The 17,572-nt window shown below is 47.1% G+C and overlaps 1 protein-coding gene across 1 annotated transcript; it reads left to right on the top strand.

Moving 5' to 3' along the window:
• The first annotated feature begins 3,362 nt into the window (after positions 1-3,362).
• On the top strand, positions 3,363-9,548 carry ISLR2 (immunoglobulin superfamily containing leucine rich repeat 2). Its single transcript, XM_051982264.1, has 3 exons — positions 3,363-3,585; positions 3,728-3,897; positions 5,641-9,548. Exon 3 carries the CDS (start codon positions 5,649-5,651, stop codon positions 7,794-7,796), a length of 2,148 nt encoding a protein of 715 aa, XP_051838224.1. The 5' UTR covers positions 3,363-3,585; positions 3,728-3,897; positions 5,641-5,648; the 3' UTR covers positions 7,797-9,548.
• The last annotated feature ends 8,024 nt before the right edge of the window (positions 9,549-17,572 follow it).

Here is a 17,572-nt window from a genome sequence, read left to right as displayed (position 1 = left end):
GAAAAGAACCTTTAGCGCACCTGCGGCCCTTCTCTCGCGGGTGGCTAGACTGGCTGAGGAGGGAAAGGGGACGGGAAAGATGGACAGTTCCCTGGTGAGGAATGGAGAGGGACAGGGGACATAGAAACCTGGCTGACTCGGGACTCCCACGGGGCTGGGCTCTAATTCTCCTTCCCCATCCCTCCCCCCCAGCCTTTAATCCTTGTGCAAGGCTATATATATATATATATACACCTTTCCCGAGCCTTGGAAGCTGGAGGGGGGGCCACGGAAGACTGAAGATATAAAAAAGAGGTTCGGGGAAGAGAAAGATTCCCTTCGACTTGCTTCGCTAGACGACTTCGGGGTGTGTGCGCGCGCGTTTGTGCGCGAGTATGTGTCCATATTTATTATACAAAGGATCTCCAGAAACCCAGGTTTTGGATGGTCTCTCCATATTAAAACAAAACAAACTAAAACAAAAACAATCAATTCTTTTCCTATTTCCTTCACCGTCCCTACCACGCTCATTAAAATGCTAAGCATTCAAATACGCTGCCACATAGCCTGGAATATTGATCTTATTAGACACCACACAAAATTGGCGGAGGCTCTATTGATTAAGATCCAGTCGGGCCCCAGGGCTCTGCGCTCGCGTGTGTGATCATAATGACTTCATCTTGAGGGAGGAGGGGTATTCACTGTGCCTGCGAGTGCAAGTGAATGGGGGTGCAGTATACCCCTTAGGTAGACAGGGACACTGACACCACGGAAGTAGTAGACGAGGGAAGGGTCTATGAAGGCCTTGCCATCTTGGTTCGCGTCTCTTCCTAAGGAAGCGATGGCCTGTCTTCAATAAGAGTGCGCTTCTGTTGGGATGGTACTATCTCCGGGACTCAGGGATGGAGAACGAGGCATTAATAATACTAATTAGCTGATTGCCACCCCCACCCCATTATCTTTGTAGAAACACTTTGTCAAAGTCTCTGCGTGGAGGACAGAAAAGTCACTCGTACAGAAGACACAGATCTAATTCGTCATGGACTTCTACACCTTCCTCCTTCTAAACCACTTCCCTTACCGCCTCCACAAAGATAAGATAATTACTTTCCTCATTTTTTTTCTGTCTCAGAGATCAGCTTCCACACAGGCCCTACAACAAAATCTGAGGAAGAATAATATAACATCAAAAAGCAAACTTAGTACCTTTTCATTTAGTTCCTGGCGGGGAAGAAGGGTGTGCAATACCTTGTAAACTCCAGAACTCATTCATTGCTGGGAACAGCAGTGCCGGCTCTTCCCTATCTCTGCCCCCTGGGGTTTATAGATAGAGCCAGCTGTGCACTCCGGAAACCGGGAGTCTGGATGCCTTGGTGAGCCAGCCGACTTTTGAGACCTCCAGGTCATCATGAAAATAATTTTTTTGCTAAATAGGCTGACAGTTTGGGACCTGGAGTGACCACACTGCAGGTGGGGCAGGTGGGGATTGACACCTGTTTCCTTCCTATCCATCTATAAAAAAACAAAAACAACAACAACAACAACAACAACAACAACAAAAACCCTCCTGGAATCATTTCTTTCACCCTATAATTGTTACCTTGTACTGTCTCTTCTTGTCAGGCTTACTTACCTGGCACAGGAGAGACGTATTTATAATCACATATCTTAAAATAGTTTGAAATGGTGAAAAGAGCTCTGGGCTTAAGTCAAAGATCTCTGTGATTTGCTATCTGACTTTTGACTGCGCATTTAATTTCTCTGAATCCCACCTTCCTCGACATAAAAAGGGGCCAAAATTTGTACCGCTTACTTCATAGTTCTAGAACTGGAAGAGGTGCTAAAAGTCATCTAGTTGAACCCCTCCCCCACTTTATAGATAAGATGGAGAGAAGTGAATGACCTTATCAAGGTCATAGCATAGTAAATAAAAAAAAAAAAACAACTAAGATTCAAATACAGATCCTATTTCAAATCCCATTCAGATGCTATATTCTTCTGACTCCACTGTGATGCCTACGACAACGTCACAGCATGTTTCTGGGTGCCCTGTGAATGTGAGTTATTGTTATTACATAAGTGGGTAAGTATGCATGATTGTGTGTGTGTATAATCGAGGGAGAGGATGGCTGTGTCTTCGGTAAGATGAATGTGCGTGCGGCTGTACGTGGAGTTCGCAGGCAGCGTACATATGTATAAATAACTGTGACCGTGTGAGTGAATGTGGGTGTGCTTGTGTGGGATTGTGTGCGCCTGGGTGTGTGGTGGGTAAAAGTGTGTGATTGTGCCGATATGTATCCTTGTGTGTGCCTGGAGAAGCGAGAGCCAGCCTGCAGTTTCTGCCTAGGGAAAGTGCAAAGGTGAGGCAAGAGGAGGAAACCCACTGGTAGAGAACATTCAATTAAGAGGCAGCTGCATTTTAACTAGGCATTCCCCTATATCCACATTTACATACCATGAATACACAGCCAGAGGGAGTAGAGGGAGCGTGTAGGAGAGACAAGCTCACCAAACCAAAATCTACACCCACTTATTGTAAGGAGCTACTAGTAGAGCCCAGAATGCCCCCTCACGCAATGGGGCTTTTGGCAGGAGTGGACACGGATGCTTTTTTTCAGGGTGTTGGATTAGCCTCCTTCTGGCCCCAATCTTGGTCTGGGTCTGTGGGTTCTCTGCCCACCCTCTTCCTTGTCCTAACCATACAGTATTCCTTCTACAAATAATTCTCTGAGTGTGCTTATAGAACATCATCTCTTAGTTTAAATTGTGTTTTAAAAACAAAAGATGTGTTCATAGGAGTCTGGCTTGGAAAAGAATGAGGAGAAAGAGAGAATGGGGGACTTAAAGAGAAAACTCACTTCTTCCTGGTCTTCCTCCATCAGTCTGTCCCTAGCTGGGAGGCTCTGGAGGGTGCCTCTGTATCTATTGGGGGGGAGGGTGGAAGAGAGAAGAAGGTAGGAAGGGCCAAATTGCCAGGTTCCAGACAAAAATAGAAGAGAGGGAAAATGAACTCTCCCCTAACACAATCAATTATGCATCATGTTGAATGTGGCTTCGAAGAGAATGGAGTGGGGGCTGAGGGAGGGGGAGAGGGAGAAAGGACGAATGGAAGGGAGGAGGAGAGAGTCGAGAAGGGGGGAATAAAAGACTTCATTTGAACTGAGGGTGGGGAGCTGAAATGTAGACCTCGATCCGTTATTTTTCTGGTCCAGAATCCATTCGAGATTTTTTGTTTTTGTTTTAATAGTTTAAAGATACAAATACTCTCCGCCTTCCCGAGCCCCTCCTTCCCCCAAATTCCTCAAAGATGATTTACCTCACGTGCTAAAACGATTAAAAGCCTTTTGCATTCAATCAGTGAGCAGATCCAAGCACTCGCAGAATGCGTGTGTGTGTGTAGGGGTGGGGGGTGGCGTAGCTGGCGGCTGGGCTCTGTAAGATGGCAGTGAGCACGAAAACATACTGATGTGATAAATATTGCATTGGCTTTGGTGAGGGTCCCTACAGCTTTAACACGCGCAGAATATGCAGGAGGTGGGAGAGGCTAGGCGCGCCCCCGCTGGCCTCGGGAGCGCGCTCTGACTGAAGCCTGCAGCCAGCCGAAAGGTGGGATTTGGGGGGAGGGGGGCAAAAGTGACTGACTGGAGTTGGGGGGGGGCAGGCGGCTGGAGATACCCAGAGACTCCCTCAACTCATGCCCTTCTTTTTTCCTTCTCATCCCCAAACCCCGGACTTGATGTTCTCACAGACTGAGAGACAAGGCGGCCGCCGTCATAGCAGCAACAGATGCAGGGAGACCTTCTCCGTCGGCGTCCGCACTTCGCAACTCAGCATCTAGTTAGGGGTCCGAGTCCCCGGGGAAGCTGCGCCCCGTCGCTCCCCAACGGCAGGGAGAGCTTGGGGACCTGAACGGGAAAGGTAAGCGGTCCCCCGCACAACGCTGAGCCAGGTGCGGTTCCGGGGAGTGGGAAGGACCCTGGACAGCGCAGCCGGCGGCTACCTGAGGGCATCTTTGTGTTCTGACTTGGCCCCGGAGCCTCTCCGGAATCCGGGACCCGGATCCGGGAGCGCCGGGGACTTGAGGCCCCCCGGGGTGGATGGAGAGTCACCGGGGGACAGTGTTGGGGTTGGACACAGGAGATGTGCTGTGCAGGAGGAAGATAGGAGATTTGGGTAGCGAAGGGGTGGGGGGCGTGATTTTCCATCGCGGACCAGCAAATGTCCGGAAACCGCTTCAAATAAGCTAGCCAAGAACGGTACAGAAAAGGACACAGTCGCTGTTGGGGGTGGGGGTGGGGGGGTAAGGCTTCGCATCATTTCCTCCAGCTCTGGCGGGTGAGTAAAGACAGTACTCCATTGGGGAGAAAAAGTGGAGGGGGCAGCGGAGGTGGGAAATACAGGTTTTCGGAGCTGAGAAATAAGTACCTTGTTGTCTCCAAGACCTATGTCCCAGGGACGTTTAAGGGAAGGAACCAGCCGATTTGGCAGATGGACACTGGTTTTCCAAGCCGGGTGTCTGCGACGCCAGAAGGCTGCAACAGGGGACCTTTAAGTACCAAGGGAGAACTGAGGGGGTATATTCTAGGACACTGGCTGAACGTCCCCACCTACTGGGTTTTAGTGGGGGATGGGGATGAGAGGGAGGGCTATCTTTCTGCCCTAAGTTTGTATGTTTTCTGGTCGGTTGAGAGAAGACCCAAAACGCAGTCAGTGCGAATATTGTGTTTCTACCTAACACTGTGTATGTGGAGAAGGGTGTGTTCATGTATGTGCGAGGTCTAGACCTGCGTCTGTGAGCATCTGTGTGCATGTGCACGCGCATGTGATCGGATCAGTGTAAACATGTTCAAACGTGTATTTGTACACTATAAAACGAATGAGTCGGAAGGTCTCAGACAACGACACTCTATGTGTGTATTTCAAGGAGAGCCACCGTCCACCACTTTACGGAGCTTCCCTGGGGCTCATCAGTTCCTATAAAGAGAAATTCGTCTTCTAGCTGCCCCTCAGCACCCTCATCCCCCTCCCACCCCTCTCACCATCAGCTGGGGAAGAGGGATGCTCAGCGCCAGGCTAACCCTTGGGGAAAGCTTCCGGCACCGGGTAGCGAACTCTCCCTTAGCGGATAGGGGCCGTGGGATATGACTTGGACGCTAGGACGGAAACTCGGGCTCAAGTCAGGAAGAGTCTGTGGGTGGCACGAGGCGGGAGCTGGGAGTAGGTGCTGTAAAGGGGGAGGGGAACAGGAAGAGTTGCGCAGAAACATTATTGGATTCCCGGCCATTTTCAGCTCCTCTTCACTTGTCTCTCGGAATCCGGGCTCTTGCGAGTGGGACCTATACCAGCAACAGCTCTAGGCCAGCTTTGGCAGTCGGGATGGGAGACCCAAGGGGAAGTGATCAGGATTAGGATAGGATGCGAAATTTGCTTCCAACTGGAAGCAGACAGGTGCAATGCTGTGCCCTTTGCTAGATGGAGTGGAGGGGACGCTGAATTTGGAATCACAGACCTAGGTCTCCTACCTGTGCAAAGTCACCGCGCCACTGCTGAGCCCGTTTTCTCACCTGACAAAAGATAGTGTTGGAACTGTAACCTTGGCGGGGCCTTCCGCTATACATTCTATAACTCGGTGACCTCCCCATTCCTCTCTGCTCTTTGCAGGAGACACGATGGCGGCGTCTCTGCGGAGTCTGTGGCTGGTGTGGGCGCTGCTGGGGGCCGCCCAGGGCTGCACGGAACCCTGCGCCTGCGTGGACAAGTACGCGCACCAGTTCGCCGACTGCGCGTACAAAGACCTGCAGGAGGTGCCCTCGGGGCTCCCCGCCAATGTGACCACGCTGAGCTTGTCTGCCAACAAGATCACCTCCTTGCGTCAGGGAGCCTTCGCCGAAGTCACCCAGGTCACTTCTCTGTGGCTGGCCCACAACGAGATCAGCGCCATCGAGCCGGGGGCCCTGGCGGTTCTGGTGCAGCTCAAGAACCTGGACATCAGCCACAACCAGATCGTCGACTTCCCCTGGGCAGACCTGCGCAACTTGAGCGCCCTGCAGCTGCTCAAGATGAACAACAACCGCATGGCGGCGCTGCCGGCCGACGCCTTCCGCAACCTGCGCGACTTGCGCTCTCTGCGCATCAACAACAACCACTTCAGCTTCATTGCCGAGGGCACCTTCGACGCGCTCACCTCGCTGTCGCACCTGCAGATCTACAACAACCCGTTCGACTGCACCTGCCGCCTTCTGTGGCTCAAGGCGTGGGCGGAGAACACGCTCATCTCCATTCCCGAGCGGGAGTCCATCACTTGCGCCTCGCCTCCGGCCCTCAAGGGCGTCCCCCTGGGCAGCCTCCCGGCGCTTCAGTGCGCGCCGCCCACGGTGCGCCTCAGTTACCAGCCCAACGTGGACGGAGCCGAGCTCCAGGATGGCCTGGCCCTGGCCCTGCACTGCCTCGTCACCGGCCACCCCTCGCCCCAGATCCAGTGGCGGATCGAGACCGCGGGCGGCGCGCTGCTTATCCAGAGGCCCAACGCCAGCGACGCCGCGGAGGAGGCGCCCCCGCTCTCTCCACAGCGCTTCCTAGCCTTCGCCAATGGTACCTTGCTTATCCCTCACCTGAGCAAGAAGGAAGAGGGCACTTACACGTGCCGGGCGGACAACGAGCTGGGCAGCAACGAGACGTCGGTGAGCGTGGCTGTGGCCGGGCCGCAGAAATACCCGCCGGCCTCCCCCAGGGGCGAGCTCCCGGGGCTGGGTGGTAAAGGCTCCGGAGGAGATCGCAAAGCGTCTGGCAAGGGATATGGCAATAGCGTCCTGACCTCCAAGGGCGAAGAGAGGACCAAAGGCCGGGGCCCCTGGGGAGGGCCGGGCAGGGCGTCGGCTGCACGGACTCCAGGAGTCCCGGAGGACGTGGAGGTAGAGGCGGAGGCAGAAGAAGAAGACCCTTTTCGGGCCCCGCCATTTGAGCGGCGCTGCGGCCAGGGGGACCCGACGATGTATGTATCTAACCACGCCTTTAACCAGAGCAGCGACCTCAAACCCCACGCCTTCGACTTGGGCGTGATCGCACTGGACGTGTCCGAGCGGGAGGCTAAGGTACAGCTGACCCCGTTCGCGGCCAGGCCGGAGAAGCGACACCTGCGAATGCTCTACCTGTGCGCTGAGGGCGGCCACGCTGTGGTGCAATGGTCGCGGATCGAGGAGGGCGTCAATTCCTATTGGTTCCAAGGCCTGAAGCCGGGCACCAACTACTCGGTGTGCCTCACTTACGTGGGCGAGGCCTGCCAGGTGCAAGTCGTGTTCACCACCAAGAAAGAAGTGCCCTCCCTGGTCATCATCGTGGTGGTCAGCGTCTTCCTTCTGGCGCTGGCCACCGTGCCTCTGCTCGGGGCCACGTGCTGCCATCTTCTCTCCAAGTACCAGGGCAAGACCTATAGACTCATCATGAAGGCGCAGAATCCCGACCAGATGGAGAAGCACATCGCTGCCGACTTCGATCCCCGTGCTTCCTACCTGGAGTCTGAGAAGAATTACAGCCCCACAGACTCCGGGACCGGGGTGGGAGAGGAGACCGGACCTGGGAGCAGAGTTAGAACGAGGGTAGGGGAGGAGGAAGAGGATGAGCAGGAGGAGGAAGAGGTGGGCGCAGGACTGGAGAGGGACGAGAGCCTAGTGGCCGGTTCCCTTCCGGAGTCCCAGTCCAAAGCCAACCAGGAGGAGTTTGAGGCAAGCTCGGAGTACAGCGACCGGTTGCCACTCGGGGCTGAGGCGGTTGATATCGCCCAGGAAATTAATGGGAACTATAGGCAGACAGAACGTTGACCTTTCTCTCCCCTCCTCCCCATCCCTTCCACCTCCTCAATTCCCGCCTGGCCCCTAACCTCGGACTTGGGGAACCAAAAGAAAAAGGGGTGGGGGTGGGGACAAAAACACAATCTAAAGCATTTCACGTTAGCGGTATAAATAAGTTTGCCCGGGTATACTGACCTAAAACTCTCGGCGTGCAGTCGAAAAGCGGGGAATAGAGTTCCTCCCTTTTTCCCACTTGGATGTCCCCTCCACCCTATCCCGAGAGGCTGAGCCTCCGCACCCGGGAACCCCTCTGATTGCACCATCCTTCTCCATCTCATTTCTAGCTTTTTTCCTTCTGAAGCAGGTGGGTTTATGCCCCGAAGACCCTTTTAAAATAAAAAAAAAAGCAACAACACTCATATTCCTTTTCTTCCTTTCTAGGCTTAGAAGGGAACAAATCTAACTTCCTGTTCCCCTCCTTCCATCTCCATCTCAATCTTTTGTAATACAAAGAAACGGAAAGGGGCTTGGAGACTAGGACAAATTACAGCTCACCACTTCTTTGGATTTTAAGATTTGTGTTATTTTTTAAAAAATGAAAATCATGACACTATTGGGTCTGGTGCTAAAATCCCGCTTCCCAGCCTGATGGGAAATAAGGGTCATTTATTCATTCATTACCTGCGTCCCTCTTTTCACTATTTCCCCCCATCCTTGCCCCCTCTCTCTTTCTTCTTTCTTTCCCTTAAAACCGGAACTCTACTCAATCACGTCCCCCTCTCCAAGAAGGTGTAAGTGAGCCCCCATTGTATATTTCGTTAACTTGTCTTTGGGTTTCAGGAGGCCTCCGCGCTGGACAGAGCCAGTACCTGCAGTACATAGTCGCCCCAACTCAGGAGACAGCTCAAAAGATCCCCGAGCAAAGGGCTATTGGGAATACAAAAAACAATGAGTTTAGAAAAGGCCCCCCAGAACACCCTCTTCCCGCTCGCGTCCCCTAACCTGGGAATCAACTAGATGTGAATTAGACTCTCAAACGGAGGCCAGGACTCGGAAGGTGAATTGTAGAGGTTAAAGGTATATGTCTTTGTACTTGTGGCTTGAACTAATCTTAAACCGTGAGTGCTTTAAATTTATTCGGCACAAAATATCTGTATATAGAAATGGTTCAAGGACAGAGAAACGAATCTGTTCTTTTGTGGATCTCGGCATCCCGCCCCACTTTCCTCCCCCCCCCCCATCCCTCTGAATGGATATGGTATTCCCTACCGAAAACCGTATTTGAGAAATGTGTATTCCTAGGCTAGTGTGATTTCTAGAAACAAAAGTATGTGGTCCTGTTCATTGTAAACCTGTAGTCTTAGCTGGGGCTGGGAGGGGGGAGGGAGGGAAGAAGAAGAGGAAGAAGACTCAGTCGCAGAGACTATCCGGGTGTAGCTCAGTCCTGTCGGTCCTCTGCCTCCAAAGCTCTCCCCGGTCTTGCTTTCCTGTTTTTCTTAAAAGGAAGAATTGGATATCTTAAAGTTTATTGGGAGAGTGGGGTAATATTGTTGTGTTTGTTTGTTTTGGAGAGCGGCTGTTTTTCTCCGTCCTTGAGGCAAATTTCAACTACCACCCCTATAGCCCATCTCTGCTCAGGTTCTTTCTCTGGGGTCGTTCCCGGAAGGACCGTAGAGTACAATCAAATCCCCCTCCCCCTTCCCTTTCCATCGAACCATCAAATCAGCGACCTTTTTCCTAAAGCGCTTCTGTGTGTAGTCAATAAAAGAAATAGATTCAAAACGGACTTTTCAAACTCTGTTTAAAGGGAGGGGGTTAGAGGAAGGGAAAGGAAGAGGAGGGGGGTTGCGAAATTTTTCCTCTTTGGGGACAATTTTCATGTTGTTCATGTTTTCCCAATCCACTATTGTGATCAGGTATTTGTGTCTAGGAGGGAGTCACTTTGCCCTAAGCCCATTTCCACTTGGACCAAATGGGCTGTAGGAGGTTTTCCTGAAGACACCAGCCAGTGCTTTTCCGGCTTCTGAAATTGCACCAAAATGGAATCAATGGGGTAGTTTGGGAAACGGTGGCTGGCTCACCAAAAGGCTTCAAGTGCTAAGGAAGGGCTGGGTCACTATCCAGAAAGCATGGATGGACCCTTGGACAGCATAGGGGAAGTGGTTACAGAGAGTCACCGATATTGGGAAGCACAAAACTCAAAGTCTTCTGAGAAACATCAATCTATCCCCAAATAAGAGTCTCAATTTTGCTTTAACCATAAGGTTCCTTCCTGCTCCGAAGGTCTAAAATAGCAGGAGTCTAATCCACAAAGATGTTGCAGCAGCAGCCTGGAGCAAGCTAACCATCTTATAAGCATTGTTTTCCACCTGAGGATTTGACTATTGAGACCAAACATTCTACAGATCAAGAGACCCTTTTGTTTATTCAAATGAATCCCTAGTCACCATGGATCATATTTTTGTAAGAATTCTGAGAAATAAGCAAACTCTTTAAATAGATATTTACCTGACACACAGCTCCACTTTGTCAGCTAAATAGTAACTTTCTCGCCCCATATTTTTGTGTTGGAAAGACACAAAAACAGAGAAATAGAAAAGAGCAAAGATGAGGAGAGAAAAGGACTGGCTAAGATGTGTTAGAAATGGTTTGTATTTTTTCTTTTGAGAACTCTTTGATGTCTATTGGAGAATAGCTTTTGGTCTTATAGACCGCTATAAATTCTCTCAGATTTTTAGAGGGATGAGAGAAGAAATAAGGGAGGAAAGGCAAAGGAGAGAAAAAGATAAAGAGAAGAGAAAGAAAGGATTGAAAAGATGGAAAAAAAGAAGAGAGGTAAGAAAAGGGATGGTGAGGGAGGAGAAGAGAGAGGAAGGGAAGAAGGGAAGAGAAGTAGAAAGGGAAGAAAGAAGAAAGGGAGGAAGGGAGGGAGGGGAGAGAGAGAGAGAGAGAGAGAGAGAGAGAGAGAGAGAGAGAGAGAGAGAGAGAGAGAGAGAGAGAGAGCACATTTTGGCTCTTCTGAGGTTTATTTATGGGCACCCATATACACTGTCTTTGTCTCAATGAAAAGCATAGCAATATAACAGCTTTAGAATGAACTGATTTCAAATACGGCTGGAGAGGCAGAAAAACAAAGCAGGAGGCATGGAAAGCTGGCCAAGACAAAAAGCAGCCTCTGTGATTGTTTGGTCTGTGACTGATCTGTGAATTTAAGCTCAGTAATATGGGGGAGGGGAGCAAAGGAAGAAAGCCTAGATATCCTGGGTTTCCACATACACAGCTATGAAGTTACTTCCTCCATTTTTTTCCTTTTGGCCAAACTGTAGGTCTAAGCTCCAAATAAGCAGCCCAAGACCAGTCCAACAGGAGGAGGTGCTAACTAAAGAAGCATTCTCCCATTGGGTACTGCCCTGGGTTATGTGCTTTGTCACATAGTTGGGAGATGCAGAAAGTTGAAGGGAAAGGACCATTTGCTTTACCCAATAATTTAGATAAGACAAGGTCATCACCCTCTGGACCAGAGCTTCACCTAGAAGAGGAATATTGTTCCACAGGTACTAGCCATGACTCCAATATAGATTGATTTCTACTTACAACTGAGGTCTATTCCCTAACTGCCAGAGACTGACCCTCTAACCTTTATAAGACACTGAAACCTGACCCCAGACCATTCCTTTTGTGTCGCCAAGGACTGGTCTGTATGTAACATTAGCCACAGGTAGATGCGTATCTGTGTCTACAGTTTGACTCCTAGATCTCACTACAAATGACCTCTAACCTCTAATCCCAGCCAAAGATCCAGTCCTAACCCTGACCAATTGTCTCATTAGCAAGGTTATAAAGGGAAAATTAAGAAAGCATTTGGGAATCCCTTTTAGCTCATATCAAACAATGGGGCAGGGTCCTTTATAAAAAAGATCATTTTTAAATTCCTATCTGTATGAATAGGAGTTATGATCAAGGAGAGGAAGACCATGGCTACCAGATCTGCTGGCCCAATCCCTATGTACATATACAAAATCCACATTCAAGAGGCCAAGATGCATTAACTAACTATTAAAGACAGAAACCATTCCCATCTAAACTTGAATGAAAAGAGGAAAAAGGCAGATGATGACCCAGACATATCTAAACTCCCATAGGACCTTTTCCCTTTTCATCCAGATGTTTGGCATTGGCCCCAGATTGTCTGACTCTCAACTTCTCCCTTTTCCCTCTTTCCTTCTTGACTTCATTTGTAATGTATTTAAACTATGTTGGAATGAGAGCACTGGATTTAGATTGGAAGCTCCGGGTTTGAATTCCACCTGTCTGGTTTAGGAAAAGACACCTCTTTGGACTTAATTCTTGGGCATAAAATGAGGAGGGGGGGTGGTCTAGGTGATCTCCTCTTCCTTCCAATTCAGGAATTATCAGGGGTTCCTAATGTGGGATATGTGGACTTGTCTGGTGTGTAAATATATTTTAAATAATTGTATTTCTTTTTCATTCCATTTTGTTTTATTTTTGGTTCTAAATTCGTTACCCTTTCCCACTCATTAAAAAGGGAAGAAAAATAAAACCCATTACAAATATATATAGACAGGAAAAACAAATATCCACATTAATCAAGTGGTAACTATTTCAATAAGATTGGTTTTCTTTGTAAGCCTATGCATTTTATTTTAAGCCTTTAAAAACACACATATAAGAGAAAGTCCAGAGGCTGCATCAAGCATAAAAAAGCCTTTACTGGATTCTGTTATCTATCTAGTTATTGGTTTTTCTGTTGTTCACTTTCCACATTTCTCTCATCAGTCTACCTCTTTTATTGGGATTTGTGCCAAAAAGCACAGTTTTCTCTCAATGTGACTCTCTCTTCATCCCTACAACCTGAATAGAGTATTTCCTTTGAAATTAAAACATAAAAACAGTATAAGCTTTTCTGTTCAACAGACTGGCTCACTCATTGTTTTGGGTAGCTAAAGAGCCTCCATATTTTCCCAGACCCAAGTTCACAAACCATTCTCTATCATGTCAGCATATATTCCATGGGAAAAAAGGATTTGGATTACAGACCCTAAGGATTTTTTTTTCCATAAACAGAGGAAATATCAGCCCCAACTATTCCTCCCTTCTCCCCACTAAAAGCAACCCTGGGTATATTCAACACTGGCAGACACAAAGACCTTCTCATTCATAGGTTTGAGATTTGATAAGAAACACAAGTTTTCCTCCAAGGTGGGGATTAAAAGAAGGGAGGAAGGGGAAAGAATGGAAGGAGAAAAAGGAAGGAGTAATGGGAGGAAGGAAGGAGAAAATGAAAGTAGGAGGAGGGCAGAGGGAAAAAAGCCAAGAAAAACTGAAGGAAGAGAAGTGAATGCTAGAAGCTCTAGAACTTTGCAGGAAAGGTCTGATGATTTGTATTCATTGTGTGTTACTGTCCACTAAAGACTCCTTGTAACATATCACTTGACATCAGAAAATTAAATTATAGAGTAATAATATTAAAAGATGGAAGGACATTAGAACATATAAAGTCAAAGGTAGAAAGGACTCTAGAATATAGAATGTTAGAACTGGAAAGGAGCTTCGGGCAAAGGATAGAGATGGTCTAATCAAGATGATCTTAATAATTTTGGGGTTCTGGACAACTTTGGTTGCATGCAACCTGTGGACCTCTTCTTAAATGACATTTTCTAATATATCAAAAATACATAGGATGACGAAGAAAACGAATTATATTGAAATACAGATATCAAAATATATTTTAAAAACAAGTTCATAGACCCCAGGTTAAGAACTCATTGAATGCCACCCTTTTTTTTTACATCTGAGAAAGCAAAATGTGTTCATGCCCCAAAAAGTAGATTGTTCTGGAATTAAAATGTGTGCATTTTAAAAGAGATTATTAAAAAGCATTCTTTGTTTTGACTCCCCTGGACATCTTTCTACTTTTCCTGGACCTAATCTTAATGCTTATAGCTCTCTAAAAGACACATTCTGTATCCTGACATGGGCTGCTGCACCTAGAAGAAGGGGCTTTTTGGCTTTGTTCTATACCTGGAGACCTGGAAGGGTGTTATGAAACACATTCAGAAAGTAAGAGATTCATTACTATTCTGCTGGCAATCTTCTGAAAGATTTATCTCACAATGAGTCCATATGTCACAATGGGAAAGGGAAATAGGGCTGGAAGAACTCATTCTGGTTCTTTTTACTGAGCTTATGGCCATAACAAGTTACTCGCCTTTGTGTGGACTCAGTTTTTCCATCTGTAAGGAGAGGGGTTGTTAGTACATATTCTCTAAGGATACACACAGCCTTAATGTTCTGAAAGAGACAGCCTTTGAGAACAGAGGAAGAGGAAAAAAACAACTGGGGCACTGCTTCAGGCTTGAGCACACACAGGTCAGTGCTCCATGAATATGGAGTTATTGATGCTGAAATGTGCTGAGCTAGTCCCTTTGGAGAAAACCCTGATGGAGGCAGAATTCTCTTTGAAGCCAACAAGAGGAGGGGCCAGAGACCTGTTGGGGAGGGGAGCAAGGAAATGTGGACAAAGGCTTCTGGCCAGATGGGGGATGCACAATCAAAATGACCAGTTGATGAGAGTAGGTCCATTGAAAGGTATGGAATCCAAATCAATAGAAAGCCCATAAATGACCTGCCATCCTCTTGAATAAATAGTTGGGTGTTAACCCAATGAAGTGGCCTGAAAATTGCCCACCCAGGGCTCAGGGGAGCAGCTCTCTCTCTTTTTCTCTCTCTCTCTCTCTTTTTCTCTCTCTCTCTCTTTCTCTTTCTCTCTTTCTCTCTCTCTCTCTTCTCTCTCTCTCTCTCTCTCTCTCTCTCTCTCTCTCTTTCTCTCATTCTCTCTCTCTCTTTTTCTCTCTCTCTCTCTTTCTCTTTCTCTCTCTCTCTCTCTTTCTCTCTCTCTCTCTCTCTCTCTCTCTCTCTCTCTCTCTCTCTCTCTCTGCAAAGTGCTTTACATATGCTAATTCATTTTATCTTTGCTACAAGCCTATTAGGTGTTTTGATTACCTCCATCTTATAGATGAAAAAAACTGAGACAAAGAAAGTGACTATTCAGGGTCACAGAGACAGCAAGTATCTAAGGCAAAATTCAAACCCAAATCTCAGGAGAGACAGCGCTTGCATTCTACTGGAAGAGATGTAGGTGAACAACATGTACATAGATGAGCAAATGTTTATCTGTATACCAAAATTAATATGAAGTCATTTGGGGAGGCAAAAATTCTGGAGGAACAGGAGAGATTTCCTGAAGAAATTGATCCTTGAACAGAGAATGGAAGGGAACTAAGGATCCCAAGATGCAAAGATAAAGACGGAGAGCATTCCAGCCATGATGAACAGCCTATTCAAAAGCATGGAGACAGGAGATGAAGTCTTGTGCATAGGTAATTAAAAGAAGAACAATTTGCCTGAAATATGGTATGAAGGGGTAGGGAAGTAAAATAAAATATGATTGGAAAGGTAGGTTGGAGCCAGCAGATCTTGAATTCTGGGAATGAGAAGTCTGCTCTTATATTACTGGCAACAACAAAACATTGAAGTTTTAAAAGCATCATCATCTTCACGACAAGATCAGATGCATACATTAGAAAGATTAATTTAGAAATTCTGGGAGGGAAGATTTGATCCTAGGTGGGAGGGGAAGTTTAGAAATAGAAACACCAGGTAGGAAACTTAAAGGACTCCAAATGAGAAATGATGGTTGAGCGAATTAAGGTGGTAGCAATGGGAATGGATAGAAAGGAATGGATGCAAGATACTGTGGAGGGAGAATCGATCAGATGTGACAATTTGGTGAGTGATGAGGTGGGGGATGGTGAGGCAAAGGGAGGAGTTAGAGAACATCACAGAATTTAAGGGCTAAGATTTGTGTTTCCACTCGAGAGTAAATTAATTTCCCCTATATGAATAGACAAAAGGGAATGATATTTCTTTGGCTATACTAGCAGGGGTAGGAGACAATATGAACCTGACAGAGAAGGCCATGTGGGGACCAGTAGCAAGAAAAGGAAAATTAAAGCAATCATTCCTATGCTTGATACTATGAGATAAATGGTAGGGAAAGATCCTGCCCTTGAGAATTCCCTCTTTGGATGGAGGGAAGGCTCGATGCTATGAGACCCACGGAAAGATAGGTATAACCATAAGGATATAAGATTCCTATTCTCTTGCCTTCAGGAGGTCAAAGAAGGAAGCAAAATCAAGGTAGACTCTGGAGGAGGTGAGTCTTGAGCAGGACTCTGATTGATGCGCTAGGATTTAAATAAGAAGAGAAAAGACAGGATGGCATTTAAGGGAAAGTGGTGGTGAACCACAAAATCTCAGAGGAAGAAATGAGCCTGGTATGTTCAGGGAGCAGTTAGCTGGCCAGCTGGCTGGAATAAAGAGTGCGTTTGGGGAACAGTGAGACATCAAAGTGGAAAGATGGAGGAGAGATTGCAGCCCCACAGGACTGAAGAAAAAGAAAATGTTCTTATTTAGCAAGACAAAAAGAGTCAGGCTGAGTGCCTACATTGCTCAATTTCAAATAGGCAATTGCTTCATTTCAATTCAGCATTTATTAAACACTTACTGTATATAAGGTGCTGTTCTTGGTACTGTTCATATAGGAGAAATGAATTTACCCTCAAGTGGACTCTCCCAGGGCACACAAATCTTTTCTATTGGCTCTGAATGACTCCCTAGCACAACATTTACCCACCCCATTCCCACTTCTGATAATGACTATAGCTAATCTTTATTTTCAATCCCCAATGTCATCTCTCTCCTCCTCCCCATAAATGGATTTTTTCTCTTGATGTACTTGATGTAGTGAAAAAGAGCCTGGTCTCTGGAGTGAGGAGCCCTAAATTTGAATCTCAGATTTTATTAGGACTTGTGTGACCTTGCCTGTCTTATCCCCACTCTAACCTTACTTTCCTCACCTGGAAAATGAGAATATTGCAGTAGATGATGCCTATGATATCTTCTTTTTCTAAATTCCATGATCATTGTTTAAGGGATGATTGCTCATCCTTTTCTAAACCTTCATCCATTACAACTTACAAACTACGGTTTTTGGAGAAATTTCTTCATCTCCCCCACTCCTCTACTCCATCCCTCGATTCTTTATTCCAGCATTTAAGTGTATAACTCAAAAGGGCTGAGTTGTCCACTTGCTACAATGACAATATAGAGGCAAAGGCTGCATCTCTAGTGACCAAACGACCCACTCTCAGGATAGGATCCAAGGTGGGGTGCCTGCCTTTAGGGAGAATGGAATCAGAGAGCCAGACTCGGACCCTGCCCCTTAAAGAGCCCTTATTCTGAGGAGATAGAGTCCCTGTCTGCTGGATGTCCCTAATTTGAGAGAACCTTGTCTGAGGTAGAGCACAAGTACATATTCACAGGAACAAAATTCAAAATGAGAAGTGCAAGCGTAACAGGTGGTGTTGGTGTGGGCAGCCTCCCACGGTCTTCCTGTCCCTCCCACATCCTGTTGAGGGTCTAATTAAATCAGATACTCTTGGCTGATCCATCCTCACTCACTAGTCCATACCCACTATTTAGATCCAGCCATTAAAAACCAAATAGAGCTCATATCATAGCAAAAAGAGGTATTGTTGTGATATTGAAATACATGTAAAATATAAATATTTATGTAATTAGGAAGCTGTCCTTACATCTCAAGCAGACTACCTCATCTCTTGTTAATCCCTTTAAAAGAGGAAAGGTTATAAACAGAGGGAGATTCTGGCCCCAGACTCCGAAACCAATCTACAGAAGCCAGAAATCTTGGGATAACAGCTTGC

The sequence above is a fragment of the Antechinus flavipes genome, chromosome 2 (assembly GCF_016432865.1).
Source record: "Antechinus flavipes isolate AdamAnt ecotype Samford, QLD, Australia chromosome 2, AdamAnt_v2, whole genome shotgun sequence".
NCBI lineage: Eukaryota > Metazoa > Chordata > Mammalia > Dasyuromorphia > Dasyuridae > Antechinus > Antechinus flavipes.
This window is presented reverse-complemented; position numbering and strand designations above follow the sequence as displayed.